The sequence below is a fragment of the Trifolium pratense genome, linkage group LG2 (genome assembly GCF_020283565.1).
Source record: "Trifolium pratense cultivar HEN17-A07 linkage group LG2, ARS_RC_1.1, whole genome shotgun sequence".
Classification (NCBI taxonomy): Eukaryota; Viridiplantae; Streptophyta; class Magnoliopsida; order Fabales; family Fabaceae; genus Trifolium; species Trifolium pratense.
The window spans coordinates 1922203-1944389 of record NC_060060.1 but is presented as its reverse complement, the minus strand read 5'-3'; the positions used below and the strand labels follow the sequence as shown (position 1 = coordinate 1944389).

The 22187-nt window shown below is 30.9% G+C and overlaps 3 protein-coding genes across 5 annotated transcripts; 2 read left to right on the top strand and 1 right to left on the bottom strand.

Annotated features, from left to right (window-relative positions):
* Nucleotides 1-71: 71 nt before the first annotated feature.
* LOC123910948 (kunitz-type trypsin inhibitor-like 2 protein) lies at nt 72-1062 on the bottom strand. Its single transcript, XM_045962238.1, has one exon. The coding sequence runs from the start codon at nt 1012-1014 to the stop codon at nt 355-357; it is 660 nt and encodes a 219-aa protein (XP_045818194.1). The 5' UTR covers nt 1015-1062; the 3' UTR covers nt 72-354.
* A 3003-nt stretch (nt 1063-4065) lies between these two features.
* On the top strand, nt 4066-9898 carry LOC123910945. 3 transcript variants are annotated; one of them, XM_045962234.1, is made up of 8 exons: nt 4066-5123; nt 6629-6925; nt 7780-7905; nt 8119-8199; nt 8451-8510; nt 8594-8668; nt 8821-8876; nt 9450-9898. In XM_045962234.1, the coding sequence occupies exons 1-5, from the start codon at nt 4235-4237 to the stop codon at nt 8477-8479; spliced, it is 1422 nt and encodes a 473-aa protein (XP_045818190.1). In that variant the 5' UTR covers nt 4066-4234; the 3' UTR covers nt 8480-8510; nt 8594-8668; nt 8821-8876; nt 9450-9898. The 3 variants fall into 3 exon arrangements, with proteins under 3 accessions (XP_045818190.1, XP_045818191.1, XP_045818192.1); XM_045962235.1 differs by having other exon boundaries at nt 4077-5123; nt 7804-7905; XM_045962236.1 differs by lacking the exons at nt 8451-8510; nt 8594-8668; nt 8821-8876; nt 9450-9898 and having other exon boundaries at nt 4077-5123; nt 7780-8023; nt 8063-8194.
* Nucleotides 9899-16074: 6176 nt separating this feature from the next.
* On the top strand, nt 16075-21445 carry LOC123910944. The gene is made up of 5 exons (XM_045962233.1): nt 16075-16369; nt 16467-16511; nt 17371-17667; nt 18258-18424; nt 21033-21445. Exons 1-5 carry the CDS (start codon nt 16132-16134, stop codon nt 21219-21221), a joined length of 936 nt encoding a protein of 311 aa, XP_045818189.1. The 5' UTR covers nt 16075-16131; the 3' UTR covers nt 21222-21445.
* The last annotated feature ends 742 nt before the right edge of the window (nt 21446-22187 follow it).

Genomic DNA, 22187 nt, shown 5'->3' with positions numbered 1-22187 from the left:
GTTGATATGATCCTTCTAACTCTAAACTATATAGTTTCTCTGCACTTGTGTATATAATTAATTCAATTCATATTTTACATTACCCTTTAATTATATTTATATCGTAAGAAAGGATAAAATATAGTTACAGATCAACACCAACAAATAAAATGGAATACAAGATCAACACCAACAAAGCAGTTGCAATTATTTATTTATTTTGATTTGTAGACAAAGTAACAAATATTGCTGAAACTTACGCACAACTGCTAGACCTCGGTTCAAACTCGGTGAAAGTATCCAACCTATTAACATTGATGTTAAGAAATGAACACACTAAATGAACAATATTTACCCCAAGTTGTAAACTAACACTCAAAACTTCACATCCATAGCAATACCAGATTCAAAAGAAGGAGCATCGACAAACACAACTGGATAAGGGTCCTGTAGATGCTCAGGCGACACAACCAAACGTGATTCACCATCTTTAAAATCCTTCCTCGTAACATCTTTACAATTAAGTCCCCCTAAATCATCATTACAAAATACAATCTTATAAGCATTTTCATATTTCTCAATATAAAATATGCCAGGAATTGATGTTTCAGGTTTGCTTTCAGGATCACCAATACCAAAATAAAAAATAAGCTGATCATCTTCATAATCATATACTATTAGCCATTTTGATGATTTAACACAATTAGGCTTCTTAGTGAACTCAATATCAAATTTGGTACCTATCAAGATTATACCATTGCTTATGTTTGGTATGGTGAATTTCACCGGTAAACCTGTGATATTAACATTTTGTAAGATAGTATCGGGACATTTTGAATCGCCGGTTTTTGCGAGTCTTAGTCCACCTTTGTGGTGGTCTACAGTTGCCGGAAAAATGTAATATTCGCCACCTAAGATAATAGGGTTACCGTTTGTGTCCAATACTTGCTCATCATTTGAGAAAGTTAAGGAAAAACCGGTGGTGAAACCAAATAGGAGGAAGGTAAGGGTGAGTGATAAAAAAACAGTCTTCATATGTTTTTTTTTAATGAGTATATAGATGAGTAAGGATGTTGTTTGTTTGAGTTTGTTTATGTGTTGTGGTGGCTTAATATATATATAGTAGGAAATAAGTGAAGAGTTTAATTTTATAAATTTTTTAGGGGGGATATTATATAGTTTAAATTTATTTTTTAACAATGAATTGAAAAACATGACTTTTGGTTTTTTTTTTTTTTTTTTATAAAACATTAGTATTCCTGTTCATTTGGATCATTGACACAGACATATGAACCACATTTGGATCTAGAATCATATGATGCATCATATTGTATTTTTTTTTATTAGTTTCTAGAATAATCATTTATTAAAATAATAAAGAAGAAGATACAAAAATAGTGATGTAATTGTGAGAGGGCTGGAATTACTTGATGTCGGAACTGACCCCCAAACCAGATTAAACTAGTGGTGAAAACCAAAAAGTAGTGATGTATTGATATGAGTTATTTAATTTAATAAATTATTATTTTCGAAACTGATAGAAAAGATAAACTTTTTAGTCTTGAAAGAAAAACACAAAAGCAATGAATCTCAACCATTCAATGATGGTTCATATGTCCACGTTACTGATCCATGTGAAAAAGAATATTAGTATTCATGTTCATTTGGATCATCGACACAGACATATGAACCATCGTTGGATCTAGAATCAAATGGATGACTGATATTCATGGCTTTTGTATTTCTTTTCTATTAGTTTCTAGAATAATCATTTATTAAATTAAAAAAAGAAGCAGATACAAAAGTAGTGACGTAGTGATATGAGTTGTTTAATTTAATAAATGATTATTTTAGAAACTACTAATAGAAAAGACAAATTTTCTAGTCTTGAAAGAAAAACACAAAATCCATAAATCTCAATAATTCATATGATTCTAGATCCAATGATGATTCAATGTCCACGTCACTAATCCAAATGAAAATAAATATTAGTATTTCTTTTCACTTGGATCACCGAAACAAATATATGAACCATTGTTGGATCTAGAATCATATGGAGGACTGAGATTCATGGCTTTTGTATTTATTTTCTATTAGTTTTTAGAATAATCATTTATTAAATTAAAAAAAAAAAGCATTTACAAAAGTAGTGATGTAGTGATATAAGTTGTTTAATTTAATAAATGATTATTTTAGAAACTAATAGAAAAGACAAATTTTCTAGTCTTGAAAGAAAAACACAAAAGCCACGAATCTCAACCATTCATATGATTCTAGATCAATAATGGTTCAATGGTCCATGTCACTAATTCAAGTGAAAAATAATATTATTGTTTTATATAAAAAAAATATACTAAAAGCCATGTTTTCATTGTCCAAAAAAAAATAAAAATAGATCAATTCTTTTCTCTTGACAAACTCCATACCAGCAACACATAATCACAGGATGAAAATACACGGTGGACACACACATCGGTCGGTTTCAGCTATCGTTGATGATTTTTTTTACGAAACGGAATCTGATCATTAGGATCCGTTCATAACTGTTTTCTCAAACTCATGACTCGTCTACCCGGTTATGATTCGTTCTATATATTTTTATTGTTGTTATTTTAATATATGAATGAATAAAGTTTATGGTTTTGTAAAACAAAAAATTTATTGGCTATAGTTTCACATTCCACGAAGAATATGGTTTAAAGTTTAAACCCAAACCCCTTCAACAATATATTTTTAGTAGTAACTAGCAAGCAACCAACTCAGCTACGCCTATGGAACCGTTGTTTTGAATTTTTTTTTAACAATAAAAAAAAACTCAAACCCATATCATGCAATCACACAAGTGATCATTTGTGATCGTCTGATTGAGATTGAAAGGTTTAGATGTTAACCACAAACTTTTGTATTAAAAATAAAGGAAAATGCTAACTAGTGCCCCTGGGGCACTGGTTAAGGAGTTAAATAAGGTATGAATGTATTGGAAATTGTGTAATTTACTTTTTATAAGTAGGAGTATAAAAAATGTTCTTTTCAATGCAAAAATTACTTCTTTTGGTATCCTTAACTAGTGCCCCGGGGGCACTGGTTAGCATGACCCAAAAATAAATTCTTAAAAAAAAAATATAAATAAAAATTGTATTAAGATCAAATTTCCCCTATATAGGAAAAATTAACAAATAAGAGAATAACATAAAAACCTTGTGCTAGTTATGACTCCCTGTAAATAGTAATATATTTCTTTTTTGCTTGTTAGAAAAAAAAAAGAATAATAATAGTTCAATGATCAAATTGATGAATTATTAATAATTTATATACTATTTAATATATCTATTCTATAACAATATCTAAAGAATTTAATTAATATGCATCGTCAGTGTAAAGTTATTTTACACATGCGTTTAATAATATACTGACACATCATGTATGATATTTAAAAACACATGATGTGTCACATTCATTAAATGATGTGGCAAAACATAATTAGATATATGTGTAAAAAATCTTTACACAGACGGTGCACAACAATTAAACTCTATATATAAAGGATACTTGAGTTTGTGAAGAATTTTTCATTATTTCTTAATTTCCCTTAACTTCGTCTATGACTTTTTTATTATTCCATAATTGCCCTTTTTATTATTCCATAATTGGCCTTAACTTTCTCTACCAACCTCTCTTTTTCTTTTATTTTTTTTAAGGATTTTTTCATTTATACTATATATAAAGTGCATACACGAGTTTTGGTGTAGACTTTTCAAAATACTAACAATACTCTTACTTTTTTTGTAGTAACAAAAATCTTTTATTAACAAACTCAACATAACATACAACACATATTTTTATAATTTTAAAACTAAAATTAAAGAGAGATTTTTTGACACAGAAATTAAAGAGAGATTAATAGTTTGGAGATTAGAGGATTTATCCATAAAATTCAATTTTTTTGTCCGTAAATCCATAATGTTTAAAAATTTATCGTACAAAAAATAATCCAAAATTCCCAAGAAAAAAAGAAATCCGAAATTTATCTTAGATAAAGAGAAGAAACCAAACGTATAAAAGAAAAGAAAAAAATAAAAACAGTTTACATTAATGAAAACGAAAATCAACCTAAGTTCCAACCTAAGACAAACGAACCTATGTGGTGACTTTGTTCCTTGTTCCACCAAAATAAAAATCAACTCTTTTTCTTTTCACCACATTCTTCTTCTTCTTCTTCTTCTAATCAAACTCTTTCTCTGCAATTTCCTCTCTAATGGTTCTTCTAGAAGCTTCTAAGTTAACCCTTCCAAACCCATCTTCTCTTTCTTCTTCACATTCTTCAACATCATCTTCCATTCTCTTTGAACCTTCTTCTCTCTCTCTTGCAATCACTCACTCCAACTCTTCAATCTCTCTCTACCCTTCTTTTTCACCTCTTTCCTCAAATCTTCAATTTCCACAAACCCTAATTCCAAAACCCACTTCTTCTTCCACTTTTCTTATTCTCCAAAAATCCCCAATTTCAACAAACCCTAATTCTGATAATTCTGTTGTTTTCATTGTTTGTGGACCCCATAAAGCTGGTTCTCAAATTCTTCTCCGATTTTATCATCTTAATGGAAAAAGCAATGTTTTTTCTAGGGTTAATCGTATTTCATGTGGTTCACGAAGTGGGTTTGTGAGATTTGAACCTGAATTAGGGGTTTTGATGAATGTGAAACATGGGGTTTCTGTTAAGGTTGTTGGGTCGGTTAATTATTTCGCGGTTTATTCGGTTTCGAGTTTGAAAGTTTGGGTTTTTGCTGTTAAGATGACAGAGGGTGATGATGGTGGTAGTGGTGGTGGTTTGAGTTTGATGAAGTGTGCTGTTATTCGGTGTTCGAGACCGGTTTGGTCTTTGAGTATTTCTTTTGGGTTTTTGATTCTTGGAGAGGAGAATGGGGTTAGGGTTTTTGGATTGAGGAGGTTGGTGAAAGGAAAAATGGTTGTTAGGAGAGTTGGGCATTCGAATTCAAAATCGAGTTTGAAGCAATTGTCTAATGGTGATCATCATGGGAGGTCTGGAGGTGATCGTGGATGCAAAAGCCGCGGTGGTAATGGTGTTTTGGATGCAACCTGCAATGGTGGATTGGAGGGGAAGATTGAAAAACATGGAGTTGCTGGTAGGTACTTATTTAACTTTTTGGTACATGTTTTGTTGTAACTTGTAAGCAAGTCTTGATGTTAGTAGAACAATGTGAGAAAAGTAAATGCTGCTTTCATCGGTATTGAATCTGGTCTGTTCGTCTTTTGATATGAATAATAGTCATAGGTATTGATAATGGGTTTTTTATTTTATTTTAGGGGATAAAGTCCTTGGTGGGTTTTTGTTCAATAACAATAGTGAAACTGAAAAGAAAATGATGTTTTTGTTGGTTTTGATATAATGATGTCTGTCACTCTGTATAATTTTTCATTTTGGTAGCACAAGTCCTTCGCTGAATTATGATCAATAACAATGGAGAAAAGTCAATGGTGATTTTATTGCATTGGCTATTGGTTTTGATGCTGATCAACTTTTGATAATGGTTGTGATTATTGATGACATTACCAGTGCAATTTCAATGTTGTCAATCGCAGATAGCGAAAATTAGTGGATTGTTAGAATTCCGCTATGCAATAGTACTATAGCGCCACTATAGCCTCTATTTGACAACATTTTATACTATATAGCATATCGTGAAACAATAACGGTTTGTCTAAATTCCGATACGCTATAGCGATATAGCGTCACTGTAGCAGCTATTTAACAAAACTGCAATTTACTGGGTTTGTAATTTATTTTCCTCTAATTATATTTTTAATCGGTGCTGTTCTTAGTGTCTATAGTAATTAGACTTAAGTCTCATAATGCCTCGATGGGTTAGGGATGCCGAAGAATGTAGAAACTTTTAAAATTATTGGAAAGCTAGGACAACTTGTGGAGTTGCATCCTTTGAGCTAGGAATATGTTTATTCAAATCTTCATGGGTAGAAAACAATCAGGATTGTTTACCAAAGACTCGATATGATATAATACAGTAGTTTATTTATTTTGGATTTTACCTTATTAGAGTCTGATGATTAGCATGTTACATAGGTTACACGTTGCTTGCTTCTGTTGAAGTATGGATTTTGACCTCGGCTATTTTTCCATTTGAATTTAGAATTTTATCAGTCTAATTTATTTTCTTGGGTTTATTCATTGATTTGTTAAGTTCTGTTAGTAACTGTTATTTAGAGAGTTAGTTGGCTAAATAGTTAGATCTTTTGTCTATAAGTAAGAGAAGAGGTCCAGAGGGAGAGTATCTTTATCATTTGAGAGAGAATTATGGCCTTTGGGATAGGAAGTGTCGATCTATGAAGTTGTGACTTCATATCTGTATGCAGGGATGCTTGCCCGAATGTATTAATGCATGGTGTGTTCCGGCCTACTCTTTGGTCTCAGTAGCTGTAGTCAAAGATCATACACTGGCCAAAAATGATCAGTTACAAATTTATATGTGATTTCTGCTAACTGTTTTATGGATATGAGTTCATTAAAAGGGGGCGTCCTTTGTTTGAATCTCTTGTTTGATTCTATGCATAATCGTTGGCTGTTTCCTATATTGCTCAATATATGAACTAATTTATGTAATTTTACTCTCAGCGAAGCAGACAAATGTTAAATCTAAAAATGACAACAAAGATGGAGGTGCGTGTTTTTTGGCATTGAAAGGGAATGAGATTGAAACAAAATCCACGTCAAAGGTATCCAGGTCTGTAAAGGCTATTTCCATTCAGGCGCTTTCCCAGAAGATGTTCCTGATCTTGGATTCCCATGGGGATTTACATTTGCTATGCCTGCACAATTCTGGCTTTGGAATAGATATCACCGGCAATGTGAGGCAACTGCCTCGTGTTATGAATGTTCAATGTCTGGCTGTTCATCCCGATATATCTACAAGTAAGTCTCACTTTCTTTGTCTTATTTTATATTTTTTTGAAATTTAGATCGTGTATGCTTTCTTCGTGAAAGATTAAGGGGTAAAACTGACAAAACATGCATCAATGTTTGTTGGGGTTGAAACATTCCGCTAAAACAATTTCATCAGTTATAGTATGGCAATAGTCATTTACCTCATGTTTGTGTTTGTTAGAAATATATAACCATTTGTGTGCTTTCATCTTGCAACTTAAGTTTTTGGGAAAGTTGGTTTATGATGTGGTATTGAAGCGTCTATGACTAAATGATCTAGAGTTCAATTCAGTCTTTGTTTTTTATCCCCGGTTCTTGTATTAAGATATTTTAAGAATTAGATAGATCAGGAATGGAGAAGGGTTCATGATTGATGCTAATCTGCTGTAATAAAGTTACTCTAAGAAATAAGAATTTTGCAATAGTTTCATACTACTGAACCAAATGCAAACTTGAAGTTGTATTTAACTTGCTGCGGTTGATACTAATTGAAGCACAAGTATGTCAGTTCAAATATAATGATGGTCATTCAAGTATAACGTATGTAAAAGAAAATAATGAACAGAACCCCGATTTTTTTGGTATTAACTCTCTGGTTCCCAAGGGAAGGGGCCTCTGTAATACAGAGTTCGGCCGTGAGGTAAGTATAGCCTGGCCAAGAATCGTTCCCACCTGGAATCGAACTCGGGTTCTCCTCGACAATTCGTCCCAGGGGGAGCTCATTAACCATTTGAGCCCAATGTCCTGGTTAACAGAACCCCATTTAGTATATGTCCTTGCACAAGACCACAGTACTTGGTTTGTTTTGTTAATGTATGTAAAATTTTCTTATTATCCTGCAGCATCTCAGACTATCTGGTTATCAGATGGATGCCATTCTGTGCACATGTTGACTACAACGGACATGGAAAACGGTTTAAATGAAGCAGATGGAAATGACGGTGATGAAAAGCTTATGCGTTTCCCAGGTTTACAAATTTCTGTTTACATTATTAGTTAAATTATTCATTCAACCCTGATCGGCTAATTCCAGAAGTATCACACATGGCATCTGAGTAGAATGATGTTGTGTCTAATCCATCCCAATTTACAAAGAAATAAATTGTTGCCAAAATGCTAATTTAGAGTTTGTCTCTTTTCTCGACTATCTTCATAACCTAAGTAATTCCTCACTGTTTCAGTTACTCAAGTTCTTTTCTCGAGTGAGAAGATCCAAGATATCATTCCTATATCTTCAAATTCCATTCTGATTCATGGACAAGGTAATATTCACTCTTCTTTCCATGTGTGACTTTATGTTCAATTCTGAATGCAAGGAACTTACATATTTTCTTTCACTACCTTCCTCTGGCAACCATGTCAAAATAGAAAAAGAAAAGGACAAAATAAAATAACCGACATGTCACAGTAAAGTCTTAAAAGAATTTTCATTACGCATCTGATGTAATATCAGCAATTTAAAATATTTTTATCTTTTGCTTACCAACCATATAAAATATTCCTTGCTCAACAGGAAGCTTATATGCATATGCAATTTCCTGAAGTTGCTTCAATTTCTCATCCTTTTCATCTGGTAAGCATTTGTCTCATTCTGTGACCTCGCTGATCTGTATCTTTTACTTCTCTACAAAGTTTTGATGGAAGCTCTCTTTGTAGGATATCGATCATCTTGGCTCCCTTGACGTTCTAATCCATACTTATGTGGTTCCAGGATACATTCTATCTTTCATAGTAAGTACTTAAGTAATTATATTAAAATAGATTGTTTTTCAAAACAGTGAAATGTTGCATTAGATGATCTAAGTATTACTTTTCTATAATTTTGTTCCCTGTCATAAATTATGGGAATAACATGGCTGGTATATTCTTATTTCTTGAGTTAGGTCCTCTGGTTGCCTTACCATACAGTGCTTCCTCAAGATACCGGAGATCTTGAAAGGTATGTAAATTTTTCCGATTGCATGATTTTCACCTGTTTCATGTATTATGTGACTGTTCCGACTTGCGATCTAGGATATATTTATAAGTTCTTGATTGTGAACTAAGTCATCAATAATTTAAGGCGATTGCTCATTCAACCCCCTAAAATGTGGCATTTTACCGAAAAAAGCTTCATTATGTGACTGTTGGGACTTGCGATCTAGGATATATTTATAGGTTCTAATGCATACTTGTATAAGGGGGGAGATGCGCAATCGCCATAAGATAATGTGACCTCAACAGAACACATATTCATCACTCAAAAAGTAAACCAGTTAATTATTTGTCTCACCTATTGTGATGGTATTGTTCAATGCTGATATTTTGACAGATTTTTCTTTTATTTGAAAATAAAATTAGCTAATTTTACAACTCTAGTTCATGAAATGTTGCAGTTATCTTCATATGTTACAACTCTAGTTCATGAAATGTCGCAGTTATCTTCATATATTACAACTCTAGTTCATGAAATGTTTTAGTTTTTCTTATATGTAATGAATCTAACTAATACTTTTTCTTATTGTTGTTTTAGATTACTATCGGTTCATGGAACTGGTTAATTATCCGTGCAGTCGAGTTCAAAAGCTCAAAGCCACCTATCCTGCAAAACCCGTCACAGCAAACTGTAAGATTACATGAATCCATCAAGCTGTTCATCCTCTTCTGGAGGTTGGCCGAGAATCTTGTTTTTCTTGCCAAAGAACTGAGCAGGGTTGATGATATGAAGGCATGATCTTGGCAATTTTTGCTGCTCTGCTTGTTGGAATAATATTTATTTGATTGCAATTTTCTCATTCATTCTAGCTTGTTTGGTTCTATTTTGAAAGATGTTTTGTGGTGTTAGAGGTTTATTTATAGTTTTTTTTTTTTTTAATAAAAAGGTTTATTTTATAGTTGATGTAATAAATAATCAAATTAACAACCAAGATAATTTTATTGTTTATTCAATTATGATGAAATTATGGTTATTTTAATGCCTAATGCATTTTCCCATTTGACCATTTCTATTAGTTTTGCTGCATAGGATGATTAAGTATTCCCTAGTATTTTTCCATTTCCCTTGTAGGGCTAGCCTAGTGACAATGACAATTACTACTTCCTCTGTGACTAGATATATTAATTATGCAATGAACTTAAAAAAGTGAATTTTGCTTATATTTTAGGCTAAATTGCACTTTTGGCCCCCTAAGTTTTAGAAACTTGCAATTTTGGCCCCTTATGTTTCAAAATAGCACTTTTGGCCCCCTAAATTTCAAAAAGTTGTGATTTTGACCCCTTATGTTTTAAAATAGCATTTTTGGCCCCTTAAGTTTCAGAAAGTTGCAATTTTGACACCCCCTATGTTTCAAAATAGCACTTTTGACCCCTATCTTTACCCTTTTTGCAAAAGTTAATTTTGACCAAGTCAAAATTGATGTGGCATAATAATATATAAACCTGTTAAGCATAAACTGCAAGGCAAAATAACATAATTAAAATGAGATAACAAGTCAAACTTATTACATATAAGAAATTACATTCAAAATAGAAGTTCAAGACACTTTTCTAAATCAAAATGACATAACAAATCAAGTCATTACATATAAGAAGTCATTACATAATCAAAATAATATAATCAAAATGACATAATAAAAAGCACGAAGGGTTTCCAATTTCCATTGTTTCCTATTTTTTGGATTTGGGATTAGGTTTTTTTTTTTACGTATAGTGAGAAATCCTTTTGAATAAACGTCACGAAGGATTAGGTTAATTCTTTAGGATTTGAGATTATATGTGTGTTAGTGAAAAAATAAATTTAAAGCACGTGACTTCTTCCTTTTATTTTTTTATTCTTTTAGTTTTTTTAATTATAAGATGACAAAAAAATGCTGACGTGGCAGCTGAGTCACTTAAGTGACTTGCCACATCAACTTTGACTCGATCAAAATTGACCTTTTGCAAAAGGGGTAAAGATAAGTGGTCAAAAGTGCTATTTTGAAACATAGGTGGCCAAAATCGCAACTACTGAAACTTAGGGGGCCAAAATTGCTATTTTGAAACATAGGGGGACAAAATCGCAACTTTCTGAAACTTAAGGGGCTAGAAGTGCTATTTTGAAACATAAGGGGCCAAAATTGCAAGTTTCTGAAACTTAGGGGGCCAAAAGTGCAATTTAACCTATATTTTATTACGAAGAGAGTATTTCGTAGGACTAATTCTATGGTTTACAAATGAAACATTTCTGCTATCTATTGTAATATTTCACTCCCATTTTTATTGTTTGCTCGTTTCAAACACACCTATCTCTCAAATGGTAAATAAACTTGAAAGAACAAATTCGACTGATATTCAAATTTGATCACTATTGAATAATGTGTACTTAGAATTTATTTACATCTTAGTTTGTTCTCTAAGCTTGATAACATAATTTAGGCCAAGATTTCTTGTTCCTCTTGAGATTTGGTGAGTGAGGAAAAAAAAAAACAATTATCCAGTTATATAATATGGATAATAGTTTTGAAGGATAGAGAAAGGAATGATATTTCAACAAAAAAAAAAGGAAGAGAAATGATAAACCAATGATAATGACTGATCACGTGCTTGTAGATATTATTCTCAAAGGATTGCTCAATAATTGGTGATGGTTAACAGAATCTTTTATTTATATATTTTTATAATAAGATTTTATTTATATTTTTGGATAAAAAGTTATGAAAATATTTGTGTAAGTGTTCAAATTTAATCAAATTCAAATAAATAAATAAATTATTCTTTTGCATTATTTTTTATTTTTTACATTTATGAGCTTATATAAAAACCAATTCAATTGTCACAAGGGCCTAACTCAACTTTCTGATAAAAACAAGGCTAATTATATCCAAAAAAAACAAGGCTAATTCATCTGGCAAATGTTGGTATGGTTAGGCTTGACAATTTTATTTGAATTCAAACTTCAAATCTTATAGTTATATGTGTAAAATTCTAATTATAATTATCACATCTTCAAAGAACAAAAAGAAACAACAAACTAATTCATCCAAGTCATACCGTAATTAAGTAGATTCGATCAAATTATACAACTTTGGGTGAAATAAGTTTTTTTTATCTCTATAAATATCTTGAATTTTATTTCTAGTCATTATAAAAAAGGATATACTATTTAGTACGAGAAAGAATCACATGATGAACAAATTTATCAATTTTAAAAAATATAAATTTTCCTTTTAACGGAAAACATGGGGTTGTTGAAGTGTTTTTCTTGCAATTCGTGGATGCGTAATATTTAGTATTTTCCTTATAAAAAGTTTTAGCAATTTTTTATCCCTACTTTTAATCAAATGTGTACTTTCAAATTTTTAATGGTTTTTTTGTATTAATGTTTATAATATTATAAGAATCTCTCTCATAAAAATTTATAATTTTTTAACATAAGATGAATTATATATAAATTTTTTAGCGTAAAAAATTTAAAATGTTATAGAAAAAATTTAAACATTTGTACGAGAGATTTCAATAATGTACTAAAAATGGCATAGAAAAAAAATTCAAATGCTATACATGAGTTGACTAAAACATAAAGACCATAAACCGTGACAGGAAATATTTTTGGGACCTAGACTTGCTAAAACATTTTATAGGGACCAAAACTAAAATTTGAAATATTTATAAGGACAAAAATATATTTAATCTTTAGTTTAATTAATTACTAAGCACTCCTATTATATTATCCTATAGATTCATAACATGCGTTTGGACATGTGAAAGGAAAAGACAATTAACTTGAAGCCATAAGTGGGGATGAAAGATATCTCCTATAAATGCAGGAATATGAACTGCCAACTAAGAGAACCTCCCTTGATACCTACTTAGCATACACATCAGACAAAGTTGAGACTATGAAAGAGGTCCATAGTTTGGGACCCCATCACTTCCATAATGTCAGGACCCCTTATCCCATCAATTTTAGCTTAATTGCTGACCCCCTCTCCAAAAATAGATTTGCTGTCACGCAGTTATATCTAAATCGTCCAATCTGAATTAATGAATAAGATCATTTAATTGTATATTTAATTTGGACTGACTAATTTATAGTTAATGACTGATATTGAAAACTGTAGCAAACTATGTGGTCATATTACAACAGACAATCCACATCCCAACTCTCATAAAGTCAAGATTTACCGCATCCGCACGATTAAAATAAATATATCAATGATCGTTTGATTAAAATTGAATATTTTAGATTTAAATTATGTACTTTAGATTCTAAATCAAAGTCAAAATTAATCATTATTTTTAGCCGGTTTGATGAAAATCAAACGATTATCGATGTCTCGAATACTGAATGAGGATTATGTGATGGTAGGAAATTTGAATTCTTTGATTGCTACAAGCATGTGACATGCATATGCACAACTACAGAGACAATCATTCTCCACCACTATATGCTCTTGTGTGTGACAAGTGACATATACACTTTCAATGACTTCACAGCCCATAATGAAAGCAACTCAACAATGTTTACTCATACTACTTTGCTATCACATTATCAAATCCAACGTGGATAACAGTAATAAGCTACATGGGTTCACCCCACTTTGAGCTTTTACTATGTTACAATATTATGATGTGGTTTTCTTGGAAGTTATATCAATGGTTGAGTTTAACATGTTGAGGAGTTAGGAGGAGCTTGAGAGAAATATCGAGTTAAATATTTCAGGATTACAAGAAAGGAAGATATTATATTTTAATTCAAAATCTTAAGGTATTGGGCTAATGAATCACCTATCTTATAATCTAACATTCTTCTTATTCATAATCGATATAAAACTTAACCACTCGGTCTCACACTTGAAACCTAACATAAGTTAAATGAGGTATTTCTATTTGTATTTGATACGCTTTGAATAAAATTATCGCCAATAATTTTTTTTATATTAGAAACAAAGAAAAAAAGATCGATTATTGTTGTAATGATGTCATTTCCAACAACGCCGCTACTACCATCATTTTTAAGATGTCTTGCACCACCTATTCACAACAAACCTCCTTTGTTTCTAATAATCGTCTCCTATTTTTTAAAGTTCACGATCTATGTAACTTGCTTACTTTGATGACACTCTTATCGACTCCATAGTCGAGTGTCTCACCTCGAGAGCAACCGGGGCGACTTAATACATTAGAAGGTTTAAGGTGAATATAAGAATGATGCTTTTCAAATTTTCATTTTTTTTTTGTATTCCATAACAAAATCATGACCACTAATTATTTGATAATTTATCGTGATGTACATCAACAATTATGTGTTTTCTCTTGTCATATTACGTACATCATCATTAAAAAAGGGGGCATATACACTATACACTATATATTGTATTTCAGCTAGACTACTTGACAAAAAAATTGCACTATATTAACCTTCCCGTGATTTCAAATATAAAAAATAAACCAATTTTTGTTGTTCTAAATTAAAGCCAAAAATACCAACTTTTAACATTTTTAATGTTTCTTATAAAATTAAATGCAAATTACATTTAATTCGTTGTCTTTCACTTCTCTTTCTTATAACTAATAACCAATTAAAATTATTTTTATATCTTTTATAAAACTTATTTCAAGGAAAACACAAAGTCGTATTTCAAATTATTATATTTTGTTGTCCTTAGTATGTGTGGATTATTTTTTGTTTATAATTTGAAGAAAAAAAATTATGAATCTTTTATTGCCATTTAGTTGTAGGAAATGTACAATTCACTTCAGCAAATATACCAGTACATATTCATATAATATGTGTATCGAAGAATTCATCTTTTAACAGTCCTAGAGATATAATCTTTATTTATTTATTTTAGTCTTCAAGTGGTTGTGATCATTGTAGTACAAATTATTGTTAGGATAAAAGTGAAACATTGTTGGGCAAAAAGAAATGATTGATTTAGGTACTATATCCTTTCCTATTTCTTTTTTCTTTAATTTATAAGAGTGCCACTTTCTAAAAATAAGGCTCCATCAACATAACTACAAATTTTCATTTTGTTCATTTAGTAAGAAATTTCATATGCTTAGTACATTAATTATTCATAACACAAATAATGATTAAAAAACAAACATATATTACATTTCACAATCATGATTCATAAATAGTAAGTGTCAGCTTCAATCACATGCATGAACACAATTGCTTTCACCACAAACAAAATCCTACAACAGTAGGAATATAATTAGCAAACAAAGAGGTCCAGAAAGTAAAAAAATTGACAATGACTTAAATTCATGTGCTAAAAAAAATGTGCCAAATGAAGAATTGTAAAAATATGATGTCAGAAATAAAATTTATGTACTACATAAGTAATTGAAGATTTGTAGTTGATGGAAAATGTAGACAAATGTATGTTTTGTTTTTCTTCAGCTAAGAACAGAATCAAAATTTTGTGCCAATAATAAACTAGAACCTCACCTCAACCAATAGGTCAAAGAATAAAAAAGTTACTAGTGCTGTACTATAAATTATTTAATGAGAAAACCAAAAGAAGACAAAAATTGAAGATAGACTTGAAATATAGGAATTTGGATTATCTAGGGAAGAGATGCCCGTTTTTTTTTAAGAAGTCTCATATCAGTTGTGAGATGATCTAAATATATGTTTATAAAATAGAGACAATTTTGACCTTATAAGCTGATTTTGTAGGTTGAATTAGGTTAAACTCTCAACTCTAAGATGTATGAGTCTTCTCTGCGATTCGATGAGTCACCTTCTATCAGGTTTTTGATCGGGCCATCCACCATTAAGTTGTTAATATCAAGGACAAAATTGAAATTAAAAGATCGGATTTGATTAATATTTCACAATTGCATAAATCATTTTAAAATATTGATAATTTTTTTTAGGTGAACTAAGAGCATAATAATATTAAAGAGCCTAAAAAGCATCTCAACTAAGTTGACACCTTTTATAGACCTAATCCTCTCGCAACTCAAGTGCTCATAATATATATATATATATATATATATATATATATATATATATATATAAGGGGAAAAAAATTACAATAAAATATTGATAATTTAGTGGACTATATTTTCCTATAATTTCAAGTACAGCTTGGATATTAATTTACTTCAAAAAAAAAAATCTCTCAATTCAAGTCTCTGTTTTGGTCATGTTGTGTATATATAGAGCCACTTGTAAAAATTAAGTATATAAACCTTGAGCTTTAGGTACAGTTGTGAAACACATGGCATCCACATTGGAAATGCAACCATCATCTCCTCCTTATAATTCAATGAAACAAGAAGATTTAGATTTCAACTTAACAGAATGGGGAATGAAAAGTAGAATCATAAGTAGAGAGAACACAAAATCAAGAAGATATTCAGCATCAATTATAAGAAGCTTTAGAGAAGACACTAAATCTTTTAGATCAAACATAACCATTTCTAGCACTGCTTCTTCTCCTGGTTACACATTAAAAGGTACATTCATTTTCTTTTCATTTCAATTCAACAAGTTCTTATTTTTGTTTCTCAACATATCAAGTTTTACTCAAAAACTCTGTCATGTTTTTTGCAGATGAAATTGACCCTTCAACTTATTCTTTCACTACTGCTCTTAAAGGTACTAAAAATGAACCATCTTGATGATTAGCATAAGGTTTTATTATAACTCCAAGTTTAATTTTGATACACCGTAAATCATATCATAACTTTATATAGAACCAAACTGTGCACGTTTGGATGAGTGGTGAGTTTGGCAGAATCACTGTGACCCTGTGATTTTTTTAGTGTATGATTGGAATTACGATGAACTTGATAAACCATGATGGCAACATCATAGTGAGCCACTGTGATTTTGTTGAAACTCCAAAGCATAGTTTTTGCAAGTGGACTTACTCTTGGTTTATAAGAGAGGTGACTCATTAACCTAATGTCTTAAGGTTTTGGGTGGAGATGTGACGTCTCCATCTCTTGTGGTCCTAGAGAGCATTTGACCCGATGTTTCTCCCGTGTTTCCCCAAACTCTCCAACAAGTGGCATCAGAGCTGTGGTTCGGCTTGGTGGGGGGAGCGGGAGAGGATCCTAGTATTAGATCAACTTTAGGATATGAGATTGTCGGGTTTCAAGTGTGAGTGGCTAAGTCTCACATTGACTATGAATGAAAGAATGATGGATTTATAAGAGAAGTGACTCATTAACCCAATGCCTTAATATTTTGGGTCGAGATGCAGCGTATCCTTCTCTTGTGGTCCTGAACCATTTAGCCTGATGTTTCTCCTGAGCTCCCTCAAACTTCCCAACACTTATGTGTGGCTCACTAGGATTCCGTTGAGCTCACTTCAAATTCGAACATGCTCACTATGATTGATTAAGAGTATAATTTGTTTTATGATGATAGTGTATATGAATTAAATCCTTAATAATATAAACTAAATTTTATTTTTTTTTATATTAATTGAATGGTGGTGTATTGTATGTAGCATTGCAAGCAAGATCAGTGTATAAAAGTTGGGAGTGTTTATCACCAGATGGATTTGCTTTGAATTCAAAATGGAATGAAGCAGAAAAATATATATGCAATCCTCTTTCAGGGGAAGTACCAATGGAATGTTTATCTGCAAAAACACTTAGTGGAAGATTATTTCAAAACTCAACAACAAATAGAATCACTATGTCTGCTCCACTAGTTTTTTCATCAAGACAAATTCAAAAAAAGGCAATGGCTTCAACTTATAGTTTCACAAAAGAAGATGTTGCTCTTCACTTTCTTAGTCCAGGTTCATAATCACTTAATTGGCTTTTGTTCTTTCTAGCTTCTATGTATCATGACATTGTTTAAATACTTGAATTAGCTTATTTGAACTTTTTAACCTGTTTATTGACATAAGCATTTGCGAGACTACTTATAAGTACTAATAGAAAAAGCTTATGACATGTCCATAAGTTTTTTTTTTCGAGCTTATTTTCTTAACTTCTTTAAGATAATTTATGGAAAAGAGAAAAGACTTATAGCTTATGGACATGTCATAAGTCGTTTGCATATATAAACTCTCACAACTGATTAAAAATATGTTTATGCCAGAAGAATAGTTATGAAAACAAGTTATAACTTTTGGACATGTCATAGTTGTGCCATAACGCTTACAAACAATCTCGCAAATGTTTATGTCAATTGATAATTTATGAAAACAACTTAAGTAACTTATAGCCATTCAAAAAAAAAAACGTATAGTATAGTTTATATGATAACTAAACTTGCATAAGCCTTTATATGATAAGCGCTTATGCTACAAGCACTTATTTATATTGTTTATCCAAATAAAGTGTAAGTAGTCATTTGATGATAATTTTTCTTGACATTATGTAGAAAAGGAAAATGAGGAAATGACAAGAGATGCATATACTCAAAGTAGTATGCTTCATTGTCTTAGTTCAAGCAATCCAAGCACTACCTTAACTCCATCCATCATTGAGATGTCAACAAATGAAGACTCAACAAATTCATATGACAATAAAACTAAATCTGAAGAAGAGGTAAGTAGTAGAATTTTCTTTCTCTTCATTTCTCAAATAATTGTTGGTAAGAATCTAATGTATTCCAAAACCTTAATAACTAGCTTTAGATATATTTTTCCTTTGGTACTTAAATCTATGAAATCAACTTATATTGTATTGTCCATACATTCTAGCACAACTTGTTAGGTTGAACATTTTCATCAGAGTTCGAACCTAAATCTTACAATTGTGTGTGTGAGTTTTAGTGGTGTTTGCCACTTGTCTACAGAAAAAAAAAAAAAACTTATATTGTGTTTTAAAGGAATTAATGGTATTCATGAGAAAAATACTTGCTAACACATAAAAAAATGCCACAATTGAAATGTGGTACTTAATCATACTTAATATCTCCTACCCTAATGATTAAATTAGATGATAGTAAAAGAAAAGTTAGATTTTATTGTTAAATCAAATGTTTGAACTTTCTACAGATAGGGAAAACTTTTAAAGTTTGAAATGCAAATTTATCCCATGTCTAACCTTAATTTTATTTTATTTTGGTATAAACCCTCTGATTTTCAGGGATATGTCTAACCTTATTTTGTTTCATCGAATCAATTTTTTTAAATTGTAACAGTTTTGAACCTTTTTTTTTCTCACCGTAATTTGAACTTCGACTTGATTCGTTTAAATTGTTTGACTATTTTTTTAACTGTAGTTTGAACTTGGGTCTTTCAATTTCTTTAACCTTAATTTAAACCGAATTACCAAACCTTTAATTACTTGACCAATGGATCAAGGAAAGAAACACAATCAAAAAGAGGAACAAAATCCTAGGCCAAGAATAGAGAATCAAATCTAGTATTAGTAACCACATAAACTCCATATATAATATATTTGTAAAAAATGAGGGGTAAAGGAAGTACTAGATATGATATCTTGTTTCATTAATTTCATGTGCCTAGCTATATGCCACTCAAGTTTTGGTCCCTCCATATCCGTACTTTCCCCAAGTTGTTTTCTGTCTACACGTACACCTACCCACACCACACATCTCTTTCACAAGTGTTCTCTTCTCTTGTGTGATGAAAGATGAGTTGGTCCGGTCGAATTTGACTTATTTTTTAGCTTATGAAAATAGTTTATGTAAATAAATGGTTTTATTTTGATTTAAAAGTTTTCACTAAAAAGAAATTGTATTTTTATGAACTATTTTCTCATAGACTATCTCGAAAAACTTATAATATATTACATAAAAACTTATTTATTTCCATAAAATGTTTCACATAAATTCAAAAATAAGTGAATTTAAACGCGAATTTGGATTCCCTTATATATTGTTTAATGTATGATAAATGTGAATTTTAATTCTATAATTTAAAAATATCTAATTTGAATATAAAGTATTAGATCACAATCAAACGATTATCAATATTATGAATGTGTGAATTAATACGAGAAACCTAATAATAATGTTAAATCAATATATTATACTAGGTAGTTGTTTTTTTTTCACCACCAATATCCAGTCTATTTTGACATCAAATGGTTTCAGCCTCTCCTGATCGTAGTTGCGGGGATCAAACCGTGATTCTCCCTGTTAGAGTGGAAGAAAGTGTGAGAGGGAGAGAATAGTTTCATTGATTTTTATTGATGCTTAAGGTACAATTTAAAGAGTTTACAAATTGACCATTTACTTGACTAACAAGTAAATCTATCTAACAAACTAACTACCAACTAACTCAGTAGTTAGTAACTAACAAGACAATCAAAATGTAGTTACAACAAACTGTTCTAACTATCAAACTAACAACTAACTTGCAAAGCAAGTAACTGCAGAAAATTGAATTGTTTCTAACACTTCCTATCAATTCCAACGTCAATCAACATTAGACTAACCAATGATCGGTTATACTAGATAGTTTTTTTTTTTGGTAAGATTATACTGGGTTGTTTGATAATGAGTCACTTAACATATATAAATTCGCATTCAATAAAAATAAAAATAATGAGTCACTTCAAGTGAGAGCATGTCTTATAATGAGAGATGAGAGGGATGATTAACATTCATTGGATGATAATACACGGCTAAGATTTAAGTACTCTTGTATATTCCCTCTGCAGTGTGAACTGCGGGAAACTGTTTCTTTTTTCTTTGGCTTTGAAAATGAAAACCCATCATCATTGATTTTACTTTATTAAAATCCATAGCTTTATAGTTTTTGAGTCATTTTTAATCAGAGATATGGAGTTGAATTGTGTCTTAAATTGACATGGATTGGGATAGCCATACCCGTTGCAATAATATTTCAAGATATTAGCGTATTATTTTTGTGCGGTTAATTTTATGTGGAACTTTTAATCTCCACCGTACAATTTGATCCGATGGTCATTGTTTATTCCTCTCATCTCTCACCATAAAACTCTCCTCTCACTTGAAGTTCCCCCTTATATTAGCTATTTATCAATTAGTAGCATTAATTGATTAATTGATCAAATAAAGTTAAAATGGTTATTAGATTTCTATTTATAATTAATTAATTGGATATGAGCTCAATATGAGTGGATGTCAAGATGACCCATTTCGAAATAATGGGAACCCTAATTGACAATCATTGATGTAAGGTACAAATTAATACATGTGCAGGTGGAAATGAAGGACAAAGACACATGGGAGACAAGAGAAGAAACAGTGATGCATGAATATAAGAAGAAAGATGAACAAATTTGCAGGAAAAGTGGTTGCTTTTCATGGATAAGGAAGAAAAAGAGCAAAGAAAGAGAAATCCAAAGAAGGAATAATAGCATATTTCCTATTAAATTTAATGTTTGTTAAATAATAAGAGGCTAAAAAAATAATATAGGATGCTGAGAGAGAATGGAATCTCTTTCTTCTCATACTCTCTTTAGAAATTTTGAAGTGCATTAATTATTTATTATTTGAAAAAGAAAAGTTTAGAACGATTGCAAGTGTGTGTAGAGTATAATTGTACATATATCTGTAGTACATTTTTATGTTCCTGCTATGCAATTCAATAATCAGTGATGTTATATGTTCTATTTCCCCTTTTCTTTATCTATTGAAAATATTTATAAGCAATTTAACAAAAAATATTATAATGTGGTGATTAATTTAACATTAGGAATACCATGCTACTTGATTAAATTTGCCATGATTTTAAATCACGACAAAAATTATATTCGAGATGCTAATTCAATATGGTAAAAGTTTAGTTTTGTAACTTAAGGTACTTGGTTCAAATTCTCTAAAAAATGATTAATAAATATTTTTCCCTTCAATTTTTTTTCTTTTTCAAAATTATAACAAAAATTGGGATCCCCTTTGCGCCACTCTTACCGCTCTTCTTTGGAGAAATAAGGAATTGCATGATTTCTTTTACCCGACCTATGAATTCCCTACTTATATATGCAGAGGTCGGATTCAGAATTCCTCGCTTATACACTTGGAGTAATTTTTTCATATCTTAATCATTATAAATAAACTCCTATATTCTTAATGTTCTTAGCCCCAACAAGAAGGATTGGCTCAATGTTAGATGGTGGCCTCCTCTGTCCTCTCCATGGATGGATTCGCATACGAATGGGACTTCCAAGAATAATGGTGGAGCGGCCGGGTGTGGTGGCTTACTCAAGGATGTGAGCGGCACTGGATTTGTGGTTTTTTCAAAATAAATTTGGATCCTGTGAAGCTTTTGTGGTGGAATTATGAGGAGTTTAGAAGATTTGTTTTTAATTCAATTTCAAAATTATTTGAAAGTGGATCTTCAGGTTGATTCTCAAG